The 15,008-nt window shown below is 38.2% G+C and overlaps 1 protein-coding gene across 12 annotated transcripts in view; it reads left to right on the top strand.

Moving 5' to 3' along the window:
- Adam22 (ADAM metallopeptidase domain 22) overlaps window positions 1–15,008 on the top strand; it is a 223,724-nt gene that overhangs the window by 159,956 nt on the left and 48,760 nt on the right. For all 12 annotated transcript variants that reach the window (XR_013103903.1, XM_034518878.2, XM_076913095.1 and 9 more), the window contains exons 12-20: window positions 1,047–1,131; window positions 2,218–2,308; window positions 3,312–3,363; window positions 7,866–7,965; window positions 9,845–9,916; window positions 10,122–10,214; window positions 11,297–11,377; window positions 13,275–13,325; window positions 13,536–13,599. Coding sequence is in view for 11 of the 12 variants with exons in the window: in XM_034518878.2 (XP_034374769.1) it covers window positions 1,047–1,131; window positions 2,218–2,308; window positions 3,312–3,363; window positions 7,866–7,965; window positions 9,845–9,916; window positions 10,122–10,214; window positions 11,297–11,377; window positions 13,275–13,325; window positions 13,536–13,599 (689 nt within the window). In the remaining variant the exon portion in view is untranslated. The remainder of the gene's footprint in view (window positions 1–1,046; window positions 1,132–2,217; window positions 2,309–3,311; window positions 3,364–7,865; window positions 7,966–9,844; window positions 9,917–10,121; window positions 10,215–11,296; window positions 11,378–13,274; window positions 13,326–13,535; window positions 13,600–15,008) is intronic.

Raw genomic sequence — 15,008 nt, 5'->3', positions numbered from 1 at the left:
CAGAGCATTTCCTGAGTAAGTGTTCGGTCACATGCAGACCCAGTTTTAGCCATTCATTACATTCCTTAAGATCAGAATATTTTAAATGTCACTGTTCTCTCTGGTGTGGGTTCTGAGGTCACAGCTATGTCTCTGGAATTGATTGTCTATTTTTTTTCTCACCCCTCTGTTCTTTCTTTTAGTATTTAACATATTGACATAACAGCAAAACAGGTTCTGTAGGATTTTAAGACCTTCTTATCTAAAATCATAACTATTGAAGACAATTATGATTAGATATGAAAGGTGCATCTTGGTTGTTATCTTTAATTTTTATCTAATTTCAAATTTAGAGGTAAGTTGCCAGAATCTGATAAGGAAATTGCCTGTGTGCTTTTCCCAGACTCAAGACTTGCATTTTTTCTCATTTTCTTTTGAAGTACAAATTAGAGACAGATGGCACTACCAAATACTTGAGGCATTCAGTGTAGTCTCTTAAAAATAACAACACCATGTGAACATTCTTACATAATCCAGGGTCTGGGTTCAGATTTTATCAGTTGTTTTACAACCTTTCTATAGCTACGTTTGTGGCTTTTAGCATCCAGTATAGAGCTGCACAGTGTGTTTAATTAGCTTCTCCTTTGAGCTGAATAATTATTTTCTCAACCTTTGTCCATGTTATTTGATACTTTTGAAGAGTATAGACTGATTCTTTTATTAATGGCACTTCATTATAGAAATGTCTGATATTTGATCATTAGTTGTATGTAAGATATTTATTTGGGCTAAAACTCTACAAAAGTGAGTTTTGTATACCCAGAGTATCATTATCAGCAATTGATTTTAATAGCTATGTTTCTATATAAGATATGTATTGATCACCTGGGGAAACAACCCTCAGAAACCTTTATTTTTAAAACATGTGTGTAAATAATTTTTACATTTCTTTCTTACCTGGGAAATATATTGCATGCATTGAGAAAACAAATTAGATAATAAACTCTGAGAGTGGCTTAGATGTCTGAACTGTGAGCAGTAAGCCTTTTCATTTCCTTTTCTGAAAGGGGCAGTCAATTTGAGAGTAGCCGGAGCGGGGCAGCTTATATTGGTGGGATTTGCTCGCTGCTGAGAGGAGGAGGCGTGAATGAAGTAGGTGTGAACATCTGTGCAATACAAAAGTGGTATGATGGCTGAAAATGCTCTCCTAGACTTCAGAAATCATTGCTTGGTAGCCACAGTCTCCAGATGCTAGATTGCTTCATTAGTCATCAGTATGGCTCCTTTGTGTGCCCATAGGGCAAAATATCACTCGATGATCATACTCATGTTCTGTATAGAATAATTTCCAGAGTAAGAAGTTCATAGAGAGAGACTCTATACATTAACCTTCATTGAAAATAAGAGTAAAGCCCAAGTGTTTACATTGTTTAATGATTTGAGTAATCTCTGAAACATTGGGTTGCCACCTAACAAACCAATTGGATATTTTCTCCTTTGGTCAGTATTTGACAAACTTGGGGCAAGTCAGAAGGCAGAGAAGAGCTTCCATGAAGAAGGGCTTACTCCTAACACACTAACCTTAATGGAAACACTGTAAAGGAAAACACTCCAATTTCAGGAAGGCCGCAAACTGGAAAATTAAAGATTTGATTGGCCACAGAACATCCTGACTTCCTGACTGTCATTATGTTTGTTTGCCAAAGTTGCTTTTTGTCCCACACGGGACGAAAATGAATTTCAGACACATAACAGTTTCATTATGTATTATTCAAAAGACTGGCTTAATGCTAGTAGTTATTAAGTTTTTTGGGAATGTTATCAAGTGAAATTTGATTCTGAATTATATTTAAGATTCCAAGCTGTGAGATGACTGTTTCTCTGAGTCATACTCTTTCTTCTAGCACTTACTCACATTTGAATGTGTTTCTACTACTTCGTCCCCAATGTATGGTCAGAACTAGCTACAGGATGCTTAGACTCTGCTAAAGAAAACGTTGAGGGTATGGTAGTGCATGCCTATAATCCTACCGCCAAGGAGACTGAGGCAGGTGGCTCGCCATGAGTTAGAGGCAAGCCTAAGCAACACAGAAGCCCTGTCTCAGAAACATATCACACATGCAAAAAGAAAGAAAATGCTTAGGAATGACTTGTTTTCGATTGCTTATACCATTTTCTCTAGCCTATCTTAAATGGAAAACAATGTTCATTTACGTATCTTTTGGTTTTGTTTTTCAGTTTGGCAAAACGGATTTAATGGCAGTTACACTTGCTCAGTCATTAGCTCACAATATCGGTATAATCTCAGACAAGAGAAAATTAGCGAGTGGTAAGTTTTAGTCCTGTGTGATTTAGTTGTATTCATTAAGATAGACGGCTTGTTAAATATTTTCTAGCATGAGATTCTTTTTAATTCAGTTGCTTAATCATGATTATGGAATAGAGCAACGAAATGTTGCTTACAAAGAAAATAAAGGAAATATTTATGTCATTTTTGAAAACTTCTCCATGTGTAACAGACAGTGAAGCCATGTGATGATGAAGTCAACACTGGATTTAACCCAAGAAGGGAAAAAGATAGCTCATTTTTGAATTTGGGCTTTTCTAGTGGAGAATTCTCTGTGGTTTGGGACTTTGACTGCATTTTATTATGTTTTTTTAACCTGCGTATGGCTCAAGACCCACACTTCCTTGCTGCGAGCAGACCTGATGCAGGGCCTAGGAGCGCGTAGAGCAACTACACCACACTAGCCTTAGCTAGGTATCCACCTGGATAATCAAATGATGTATTCCATGTAGCCACCAACTATTTTAAATTCCCAGATATAACAGGACACCTGTTACAGATGAAGTATGTAGATCATAAAAGAATATTGTCTTCAAGATTAAACATATGATAAGTGAAAATTAGGATTTCCAAGTCAGGCAGCTTGATTGTGAGGACTTTCTAAGCACCCAGAGCTCCCCCTACCCCGCCCCCGCACAGTGGGAAGGTGCTGCAGTATTTCCCCTAAACCTGCCGAACCTGGGGGTTCTATAGGAGTGCCATTAACTTTTTACTATTTCGCTGGTATTTGACTGTCTTCCAAGTAGCTACCTTAAGTGGTTTATAAGCATGACCATTTGTGAAGTATACATGGGTCAATGTATATGGCCCCCATGGGGTCCAAATGCATTTTGTTTTTACACGTTGCAGCCAAAGCATCTAGCATAACTACAATTAGAAAGCAGCTTTTAAAAACCATTTGGACACAGAGTTAAGATAAAATAAAAGCCTCTTCAGTGCGGCTTCGTTGAGTTTGTAACAGGCGCGTGCATTCCTTGTCTCTTAGGTGAGTGTAAATGCGAGGACACCTGGTCCGGGTGCATCATGGGAGACACTGGGTGAGTCACTTTCACTTCACCTTCATGTGAATGACGCCAGATGACTCAGTGCATGGAACTGCACTGCAGGCATTTATGAGGAAAATGAGAAATAAGTATTCTTGATGGCCCTGCGTATAAGATATTTTCACAAAGTAACCTCTTATTTTAAACAAAACAAAATAAAACAAAGACAAAAACCCCACTTGAAGTTAATGAGAAGCTACTAGGAATTTTTTCAGTCTTAGGTCTGGGGTAGAGTTATAATGAGGTAAAGTCATGTTCTTCTGTTAGGCTTGCTTACTCAGTGTCCCACCCCCCACCCCTCTTCACCCCCGTCCTCCACCCTTTATCTCTTTCAATTCAGCTGCTAACTTGATGCTCAAAATGAAACCCAAAATGTGGCCTGTACTTGTGGCTGTGTCAGGTCCACGTTGATGATTGTGTGATAGCTTCATAGCTCAGGGTCACTGAACAAGGAGTCAGGAAGAAAAATGTAGACTTCTCTGAAAGCTTTTCATCTTTGTGTGGTCCTACCTTTGTCCCACACTGTCAGACTTTAATTCTTGTCTTTTATTTTTTTCTGAATAAATTCTTAGAGCCGTTCCTTTGGTTCCAGACCCCTCAGCCCTGCTTTAAAGTTCGTTTTTCTTTTGCTGTTATTATTTTGATGGCATTCCCCACGCTCAGGCGTCTTCCAGGCTTCATGTTTTACTTCTTGACTCCTGCTTCCAGGAGTCAAGACTAGAGAGGAAAAAACTGCACACACTTGTACCACAGGTTTCAAAAGTGAGACACAGACTGTGTTCTCCCTCACCGCCCTTCATATTCAGCAAGGTAGCCACCATTTTGATTTTGGCCATACTCATAGGTTCTTTGTAATATTGAATATTGTAATAGGTTCTATGAAATATTAAATAATATTTCAGTCTTTGTGTGTGTGTGTGTTAAACAGCATTGCTTCTCATGCTTATGATTCATGAGATATCTCATAATGCATATTTTCATATCTCTTGCTTTCTTGGATAACATTATACTTGTTAATCCATTATTTCAATATGTAGCATTGTTTATTAAACACCAGTGTGCTACCCAGAGCATTTGTGAGTCACAACAGTCTGAAGAATAAAATTCTGTCAGGGGAGGTAGCATATGCCCGGAATCCCAGAACCTGGAAGGTGGAGGCAGGAGGATTAAGAGTTAAGGGTTATCTTCTACTATATTGTGAGTTGGAACCAGCCAAAGATACATGAGGCTGTCTCAAAAAACAGGCAAGTAAAAGGAATAATCTTCAAATGTCTTATTTAGTGTTTGGATGATTTATATATCCATATCTTAATTCTCACTAACCATCTCATTTCCCATGATTTTGATCTATTTTCTTATTATAATTGTTTATGGGTTTCTAGCATATTTGATTCGCTACATATAGATCTTTTAGCTTCTCCAAAAATTTTTTAATATGATTATACCAACTCCCTTTGATTTGCTAAATAAATAAATTATTTTTCTCTCGAATGTCTTCCCCTGTTTTCTCTCTCTAATCTCATTTCTAACCATCTCTGTGGTTTGTCATGATTTTAACCCATGCATGATAATTTTCATATGTGATAATTTATATATATATGTATGTGTGTGTGTGCGTGTGTGTGTGTGTGTGTAGGAGTATGCAGTTGTTCATGAACATGTGTGCACAAGAACATGGAGGCCATAGGTCACCATTGGGTTCTTCCGTTACTGCCTTTTGCCTTCTTCTTTTGAGACAGGATCTCTCATTGAACCTTGAGCTCATCAATTATGTAGGCTGGCTGGTTGTTCGCCTGCAGGGATCCATCTTATAACCCCTACTGCTAGAGTTACCCAGGAATGCTACTGGGCTTAGCATTTACATGAATGCTAGAGATCCAAACTTAGGTCTTGGTGTCTGTGCAGCAGGCGTGTTAGCATCTGATCTTCCTTCCACAGTGCTCCCTGCATTATAAAGTAACTGTGGTAGCACATACCTTCAATCTCAGGACTTGGGAGGCAGAGACAGCTAGATTTTTGCAAGTTTGACGCTAGCTTGGTCTTCATGGTGGGTTTCAGACCAGCCAGAACTGAACAGTGAGACCCTGTCTCAATTTTTTTATTTAATATATATGATTATTTTTGATTAGTGATATTAAATTAGTATAGGCAATCTCTATAGTGAGAAGTGTGATTACAGAGAAATCAAATAGTCACTTTAAGATATTAAGATATATGTAGCCTTTCTTTTGGAATTCTTCATACATTGAATAGATACAGTCAAGAGAAAACCCCTTTGTGGAAGTATTATCTGAAATGACTCTGTAATCTGATCTCTGTTCAGCATCATCTGTGTACCTCATGGGTATGTGCTTTCATATTTGCTTCCTGACATTCACTGGTACTACAAATGCAGGCAACATGGTTGAAATTGATGCCACCAGTTTACTTAAGAATATGTTGAATACAATTCATACAGTACCCTGAAGAATGGGGAGCAAATTTCTGTGGCCAGTAAACTCCAACTGTGTACATAAAACAGATTCACTGTTAAAAATATAGAAGATTTCTCTCTCATGACTGCTGAGGGTCCAGGCTCACCATTGTAAAGTGTGCAGAATGCTGGGATAGGCTGTGCCCCCAGTGAATAGTCAAAATAAGTTGTTTCTCCCCATGGGACAGGGTCTCTTGTGCTCCATGCTGACCTCATATTCGTCATCCTCCTGCCTCTACTCCAGGAGGTCTGGGATTTGAGGCATGTACTGCCATGGCTAACTTCAAACAAGACTTTGATATGTAAGGCTTCGATACTTCAGATTAGTGACATTTTACTTTGGGAGTTGGGAACTGTTTCAGTGTTGAGCAGAAGAAGAAATAGGGAACTTGGAGAGTCCTACTTATAATGGACGATCTGGCGGAGACACGCAGGGTGGACTGGGAGGGAATGTGGTAAGAGGACCAAAGGGAAGTCAGCGAAAGGGAAAACGGAGGAGCTGATGGGAGGAACCTTTCACATTACAAATAATAATTTGTCTATCTGGGAAAGCCAAGTGAGGAATTAAAGTATTTTAGGTAAGTTATACCCAATACAATGATGTGGGAAGCATTTTAGTAAAAATTAAAATTCGTTTCAGCATACAATAATAAATTATAATAATTTACTTATGAATATTAACTATGCTATAAACAAGTGCTTGAAGGTTGGGGAGAGAGGCATGTTGACACATGTTCACTGTCAGGGAGAGCATAGTGGTATCTGTCATCTTGTCACCCACAAGGTAGAGATAAGATTGCCACTTTAAGTATGCACTATGTAGTAAGACCCTTCTCAAAACACAAAATAATAAATAAAGTAAATAAAAGCTACTCAATATTATCTTAATTGTTTTTCATTCTAAATAAAAATTTAAGATAAAACAGTTTTTTGAAATATAAAAATAAAATCAATGTTTTCTTTCTCCAGCAGTAGTCACAGTTGATAAAAAAAAATGTTACTACATTATCATTAAATTTTTAATTTCCTTTTTACTGCTGGTTTATGAGTTTTGGCTCCTGCCACATATGTAAATATTCATTTTTCATTTACTGCTGAATAGCCATCATTCCCTAGCCAGCTTTCAAAATTGAGATTGCTAATGTCATACTCTTCTATTTATCCCATTTCTTCTATTTAGAGTTTACTTAACCATTCTTTTGTCAACATTCGAGTTATGTTCACACGCTTTTTATTTGCGTTGTGCCACTCTAATTGCTTGTGCATATATCTTTGTGCATATAGCTATTTTTGTAAGGAAAAAAAAAAAACTAAAACCAGGATTGACTGATCCAAAGGTGTGTGTATCTGGAGGATTCTTAATGTATATTGACATTTTTTTTCTCTCTTTCTTTTTCCCTCTGGACCATTGATTACCTTTTGTTTGTTACATAATTTTAAAACAACTTCAAACTTTACAAAAAAAAGTCACAAGATCAGTAGGAAAGATTCTGTTGGTTCCTTGAATCATATGCTGCTAGATTGGTGGTTTAGCACCCTCAGACTGTTTGGGTACATTTCCTGTATAACAGGAATCCTCCCTCCCTCCAGCCACAGGGGAGTGGAGAGAACCGTCCTCTGTATCCAGGACTGACCCATATACCAGCAAAGTCATTTACAGCTGAAGTTGCAGGATGCAGCACCGCATCGGGCTTTATTTCTCTACCTACCTTCAGTCTGGAACATTCCCTTAAGTTTTCTTTGACTTTCATGGCCATATAGATTATCTATTACAAATTTTGCAGAATTCTCTGATGTTGGAGTTGCAGCTCGCTGCATATTATTCATGCACTGGAAATAAAAGTTTGTCTTTAAATTATAGGCACATATGCAAATATGAGCAGCTACTACATGTTGCCAAATAAAGAGTTTAGACACGTAATGGTTGGTGAGTGTATAACCTCAACACTGAACATGGAGGACTAGTAAATAAACAAGGGAGGCTCACACTGTACCGAGGCTCACACTGTCTGTTCTCCCGCAGCTACTATCTCCCGAAAAAGTTCACTCAGTGCAACATCGAGGAATATCATGACTTCCTGAATAGTGGTGGAGGCGCCTGCCTGTTCAACAAGCCTTCCAAGGTAAAACTATCTATTTATGAATCATTGCACATTGTCGTAAACACCAATTTGTGTCTGCTGGATCTACAAAAGAGAACTTTTTAATTTGGCTGTATGGCTTACATGTCTTTATTTCAAGGTCAGCTTTAATCTGGGACACTTGGGGTTATTATGATGGAATAGCTAGCTGATGGGAGTTACTGGGGATTTTGTCTTGTTTTCTTTTGTCCTTTCTAACTACAGAAGATGGGTATGTATTTTCATTCTGTAATGTGAAAACTTTGGTTAACATCTAAATTAATATTATACAGCTAGGTAATAGTAATTACAGCACACTAACGTTACACATTGCCATAGGACAAACTATATTTAAATGACAGAAAAATGACGACAGTTAAAAAGTAAAATAGGCTTAAAAATCTCCTTGTGATTAGGTCAAAACCCATTTTAATTCCAAGACCTAATTGTTACTGTTGTTCTCTGCAAAGCTGTGTTCAACAGCCATAGGTCTGTTTTATATTGAACAGGTTAGTAGGCATAGTAATTTTCTGATCACTTTCTAATCTAAAAGTAACTTTGTTCTGGAACCACATTTAGACCCTGGGAGCCTCATGCCTGTAATTTCATTACTCAGAAAACTAAGAAACAAAGCTCACCATGTGTTCAAAGCCAGCTTGAGCTACAGAGGCAGAGCTACTTGGGCTATAGTAAAACCTTGTCTTAAAAGAACAAGAGAGTCTGAAAATGCCACACCGAAACTCAGTTCTTTGTATCTAACCAAAGCTAATTAAAATAAAACAAAATAAAACCCCAAAGGGCTGGAAAGATGGCTCAGCAGTTAAGAGCACATGCTGCTTTTCTTGTGATCTGAGTTGTATGGCTCACAATTTCCTGTAACTATACCTCAAAGGGATTTAAATGTTCAGGTCTCTGCAGGCACCTGCATTCACATGCATTACACAGGCACACACACACAGACACACACACACACAGACACAGACACACACACACACACACACACAAATGGTTGGGGGAGTGGTAAATCCTAAAAGGGAAAATGAAAATACCCCTTCTTAGTATAAATATAAAAATATTTTGTAAAGGTTTATTTTTTAATTTTATGAGTTTTGTATGCATATGTGTATGTGAACGGTATGGATGCCTTGTGTCTGGAGACTCTTGAAGAGTTCCGGATTGTTAGAACTACACTTACAGACAACTGTGAGCTGTCATTCGGGTGCTGCGAATGGGACCTGGTTCTCATGTGTTGTTAACCACTGAAAAAAATAATAATAGGATTTTCTCAGGTAGTTAGATTTGAGCCTCGTGATATTTATAGACAGCTGATTAATTAGATGGACAGCGTCTATCACTGATGGTGATTAAGGTAGTAAAGTCTCTGCTATGATTGTGTCAAGGTTTCATCATTTTGTGTGTTTTTTTCATTGTGCCTTGTACTTTATTGCTGGCTATTGAATCCAGGGCCTCCCACACACCAGGGATTTGGTGTACTCTTAGGCACTTTATTACCCAGTGCTACGAGTGTAATGTAGGATTCCTGACTCCAGATTTCCCACTTTCTTACAGACATGGACTTTCAATTTTTTTTTTTTTTTGTCAATGGCTAGATCAGCTTTATTTTGGTGACATTTACCATACCCTACTTGACATACATACTCTATAATGCCAATATACAGTACTAAGTCTGATTATTAAAATAGAAACCAAAATTGATCTTCTAGAGTTCCAAGTTCTAAAGTTGTACATTTTATTCTAAGGTAAATAAAAATACGGTGAGAGTCGACGGCGTACACACCAGGTGTGCTCTGGGCCATTAGCCCGGTAAGGTTTTGGTATTGATGTTTCTGTACTTCAGCCCTGTCTGGTTTCCCTCCCACAGCTTCTTGATCCTCCTGAGTGTGGAAACGGCTTCATCGAAACTGGCGAGGAGTGTGACTGTGGCACCCCTGCGGTAAGTCCCTGTCATTTTGAGGATCCTTTTTAGGTAGCTAGCTCCATGCTCTCGAGATAGTACTGAGAATTACATCCTAGAAATTTTACGGGATTTGTGGATGGGTGATTGCTATTGTGAGCTTGAACATTCACTTTAAAAAGTATCTCGGCACTTTTGGGAAAATGACATTTTCCAATGTTTTACCCCTGCTTATATTCCTTAGGAATGCGCCCTTGAAGGGGCGGAGTGTTGTAAGAAATGCACCTTGACCCAGGACTCTCAATGCAGTGATGGCCTCTGTTGTAAAAAGTGCAAGGTAAATAATTTACCATTAGAGGTCAAAGATTGAAAGGGAGGCATGTGCTTAAGCTGGTAAGGCTATGCACATATAACCCGATAGCCCTGTCTAACACATAGCAAATGACTGAGTTCCCGGCGGCTACAAGAAGATGAAGTCTTCTGAAGTGTGGTTTAGGTTAATATTCCCATTTAATAGTAATTTACCCGATGTCTTAAAACCAGTTCAAGAGAGAGCCAGGGCCTGAACTCTGTTACTGCTCAGAGACTAGCTTCCCATCCTGACTCCCTGGGGTGCAGGCACCTTCAAGTGAACCAGGCATTAACTAATCTTGGAGTAGAAGATGCTCAGTACTGTCTTCCTTTTTTGCTGGCCAGTTCGAAGCATCTTTCAGCACTAGCCACCTAGGGAACCAGACGGATGTTTTCGATAAAACAGTACTATGTTGACATGCAGATGAGAATTCTTCTTTATTTCCTGTCCTACTTCCTTCTCCCCACCGCATCTTCAGACTCCAACTAATTAAACTTTTACATCAATATTAAAAGTTATTTAGGGCTTACCTTTCCTCTGATATTACCTGATAAGAATATTCTGTGATTCGTGAGGTTTAGGAGCCATCTATCACTAACTAGTGTATGTTTTTATGAGCAGAGCCATACACTTGAACAATCATTAGCACAGATTCTCAGTTCATGTTTGTTGTGATGTGGTCAAAACTTAACTTTGCAGTTCTTGGCAGGTTTAGGCAAGAAAGCAGAAACAAAAGCAATTAAATAAAGACATAAACCAGAAGGGCCAAGCCCAAATTCAAAGGCCGCTTGGCAAGAGTTCCTAGAACTTGGACTAACTCACTCTTGAACCCTTACCCTGTTTTAGCAGGATATTGTGACACATATGTGTAGTGACTACAGAAGTTATGTCACCTACAAGACACTATCTCTTACAGTTATTAAAATAGCAGCTGTTCAGTAACTGTGTTTTGTACAGGCTGTCATCTTAAAATAGTTTAAGTTTGCATTTTTCTTTTAATATGAGACTATGAGAGGATTTTTAAAAATGTTTTCACAGTTTTGCACATGGAGTGTCATTCTTTTCAGTTTCAGCCTCTGGGGACTGTGTGCCGAGAAGCGGTGAATGACTGTGACATTCGTGAAATATGTTCAGGAAATTCAAGCCAGGTAACCTACAGTAATTACTCTATACATGATAATTAAAGGAAACCGGGGACATTTTTTTGATGTGTTACAAGAGAAATACAAATGGGCAAGATGTCATTTGTCTCTGTCACAAGACCCTTTCCTCTCCCTCACCCCTAATCTCTCTGTGTGTGGGTACTGGGTTGGGGATCAAACCAAGGTCTTGTGCATGCCAGGCAAACGTTCTACCATTGAGGTGCATATCCAGCTCTTGCATCGCATCACCGTTGGCTAGCATCTTTTTGTATTATCATCGTTGCAAAATCTCACATGATGTCACCAAGAAACAGAGACAACATAACCACATACTTGGCTCTGTTTCAGTAGAACAAATAAAGACACCTGGGAAGAAGGGACAGGAGGGTCACTCGTCACAACGGGCATCTTCTACTTTCCCAGTGACCTGATGACAGAAAGCTAGTAGAGAAGTTTATGTTTTGTGTAGGGAGCTGGTTTTATTTAACAAAACTATAGAAACTGAAATTCATGTGTGGCAGGGCAAGGGCTACCTTTGCTTCCAGAGAAGGAGGATTAAGAAGTGATATGTCTATAATGGTAAAAGTGGTTGATTTAAAGGATACAAGAGATCTTTATGTAAAAGTATCCCCCCTTTACCGTGAAATTAGCAGAGTCTTCCATGCTCTCATGGCATTATTAATGACAATAATTACCATTAAGGTTCCCAGGCATGAGGATACTACATTGATATGATTATAAATAAGCAGGAATTGTTAAGTAATCTCAAATCCAAAATCCATGTTTAACAGAGATGCTGTGTCGAGTTAGGTTAAGTTGATATTATTTTAGGGGATTGTTCTGTGACCTTCATTTAATGTGTTATATCCATTATAACTATTATATATAAAGTCATACATCAATGATATAAGAATGTTTCTGTGACAAAAACAAACAGAATGGAAAGCATGTAATTACCTTTTACTAGTATCTTAAACATGGAGATTATAGAAAAGACTAGGTGAATATTTTAGAGGAGAAAAGTAGCTGCATTTGGGTTGTTTCTTCTCCATCACGTCTTTTTTTTTTTTTTTTTTTTTTTTTTTTTTTTTTTTTTTTTTTTTTTTTTTTTTGTCCCTTTATACTGGCCATCTTCCCCAAGTGACTATGTAATCTGTGTTTTTCTCTCACCAAAGTAATAAACAGTATATGGCCAGTTGTGTGCTCACCTGAGTACTCTATAATCTTCAAGTCTCTTCAAGGAAAGATGATGTGATGAAGTGTAAAATTCTCTCCCAAATGCCCTATCAGCAGAGACCCGAGTCTTCCTTCCCCTCTTTCAGAATCCTCCCCATTGGTTTTTCTTTTCAAAATTATTTTTGTTTTTATTTGAAAAGTTTGCTTACAAAATAACAAGAGTCCGTAGTAGATTTTCAGATGTATTCATTATAGTTGGTCTCATCACCATCTTCCTGCCCTTGCTTTCTCTGCTGTATCCTGTCCTCCCAGGATTTTAAGTGAAAGGCTCTACTGCTCCTTGTGCCAAAAGGCAGGAAAGTGTACTTATGGCTTCTCTGATGGGGACCTGTTTCTGGCTTTTATCCTAAGCCCCATTTCCGTCTCTAGGGACTAGTGTATCTGAATGAAGCAGATGCTAATGCATGTTATCTACCAAGCCATTCTAGTACTTCTTTTCTCTGTAACTGTGCAATCAGTTTTTGCCTCTGGTAGATGTCATATTTTTCAAAGGATGCTCATTAAATAGATCTCTTCTTGCTTCCCTTTAATTATCTTCTTTTATGTATAGTTTAATGGAATTGGTGTATTATCAACCATGATTATATAAAATGAGAACATTAACAGGATTGGGTTAGCCTGATGTTTGGTCTGAGTTTGGGTGATAGCTTGCTCTTTTTTTCCCTAGTGTGCCCCAAATGTGCATAAAATGGATGGGTATTCGTGTGATGGTACTCAGGTAAGACACTCTTTTTTTAACTAAAATTTCAAGGAGTGCCACCATGAAAGGAATACTAAAATTGTATCTCAGTAAGATGAGTTTGAATGGGTCACAATCAATTCAGATGATAACACTCATGGGCTATGTTCCCTAACTGTATGTCCTTATCCCATTGTGTAGCAAAGTGAATGTCATTACCACTGATGGGTATTCATTTTCTCATTTTAGGGAATTTGCTTTGGAGGAAGATGTAAAACCAGAGATAGACAATGCAAATACATCTGGGGGCAAAGTAAGTTGTCACGTGGCTCGATTATTTTTTCACATGACATTGGCACACTCTGAAAAGGACACATGGGCTAGAAGTAAATTGTTGGCCATTTCATAACTGGAAGGTTCTCAGAACCACTGCAATATTGGGTAAGAACACTTTTCTAGAAATTAGAGAAAGGCACCTTCTTTGAGAAACCATGGTCCCACAGTTTCTGGCTACTTGGCAGTGCCCGTAGGAGTCTTTGCTGCCGGGCAGGCGAACCCACCTGTAGCACAGCTTGGGGAATAGAGCAGTCTTGATTTCAGCTCCTCAGCTGAGTGCCCCTGAGCAGAAGATCCCATATGGCTATACAAAGTCATACGGGATGGACATGGTCTCTAAGTAGGGTATTTTTGCCTTAGACCTAACTATGTTCAAGAGAGTGGCTTTTCCCCCCGTCGACTGTCTTCTTGAAACTCCAACTGGCGTTCATAGTTATAGGTGATCTTCTGCTGAAAGTAGCTTACCTGTAAAGAACAGAGATGTTAATGTTATCCTTTTTGAAATCTGTCAGAGTTTTAAAGGAGAATATTTACCACTTTTAAATACTAAATATTAGTATTTACATTTACAATATCTAAATTTGTATTTAAAGTTTGTATTAAATATTTTTCCCAGAATTAATAGCCAATATTTTTGGAAGATGTTTGTGTTCTAAACCCTTGAAAAAGTTTTTTTTTTTCAGGTAGAGTGTTACTATGTAGCCCAGCCATATACCTTGGCCAGTCAAACCTTGAACTTGTAAGCTTGCCTCAGCTGCCCAAGTGCTGGGATTACAGGCACATGCTACCATGCCTGCACTATTCGTAGTTCTTTTGAAAGATAATTTGTACTATCATAAGCTATAAAATGAATCACTGTCCTTAGATTCATAGTTAGTGGCTGCAGTCCTTTTAGGAAAGGAACATGTTCTTTGAGTCTCTTGAGAAGCCTTGAGATGAGGAGAAAATTTAGTCAGGCAGGTTTGTGCTCTAAATAAAGGGATGCTATTTTTGTTTCTTCTGCTTGAGCAAAACAGGTGAGGAACTAGCAATGTAATTAGCTACTGTTTAATGTGTGAAGCCTGAGTATCCCTTATACCAGATGTATGTGAGATTGTGGGATTTTATGTCGGGGACTTGTATATAAATAAGGAGCATTCAGTTCACCTCTCTCTCTCTCTCTCTCTCTCTCTCTCTCTCTCTCTCTCTCTATCTCTCTCTCACACACACACACACACACACACACACACACATGCACACACACGCACACATGCACACAATGTGAAGTTAATTTTATATATAATATTTTTAGTATTCTTAATGTACTTGCATTTTTGCTGAGACTTTTTATATTATATCAGGACATGGACATTTCTTTTTTTTAAAAAATTATTTATTTAACGTGAG

This window comes from Arvicanthis niloticus, chromosome 15 (genome assembly GCF_011762505.2).
Source record: "Arvicanthis niloticus isolate mArvNil1 chromosome 15, mArvNil1.pat.X, whole genome shotgun sequence".
In the NCBI taxonomy this organism is placed as follows: domain Eukaryota; kingdom Metazoa; phylum Chordata; class Mammalia; order Rodentia; family Muridae; genus Arvicanthis; species Arvicanthis niloticus.
The sequence above is the reverse complement of the archived record's forward strand: the minus strand, read 5'-3'. Positions and strand labels throughout refer to the sequence as shown.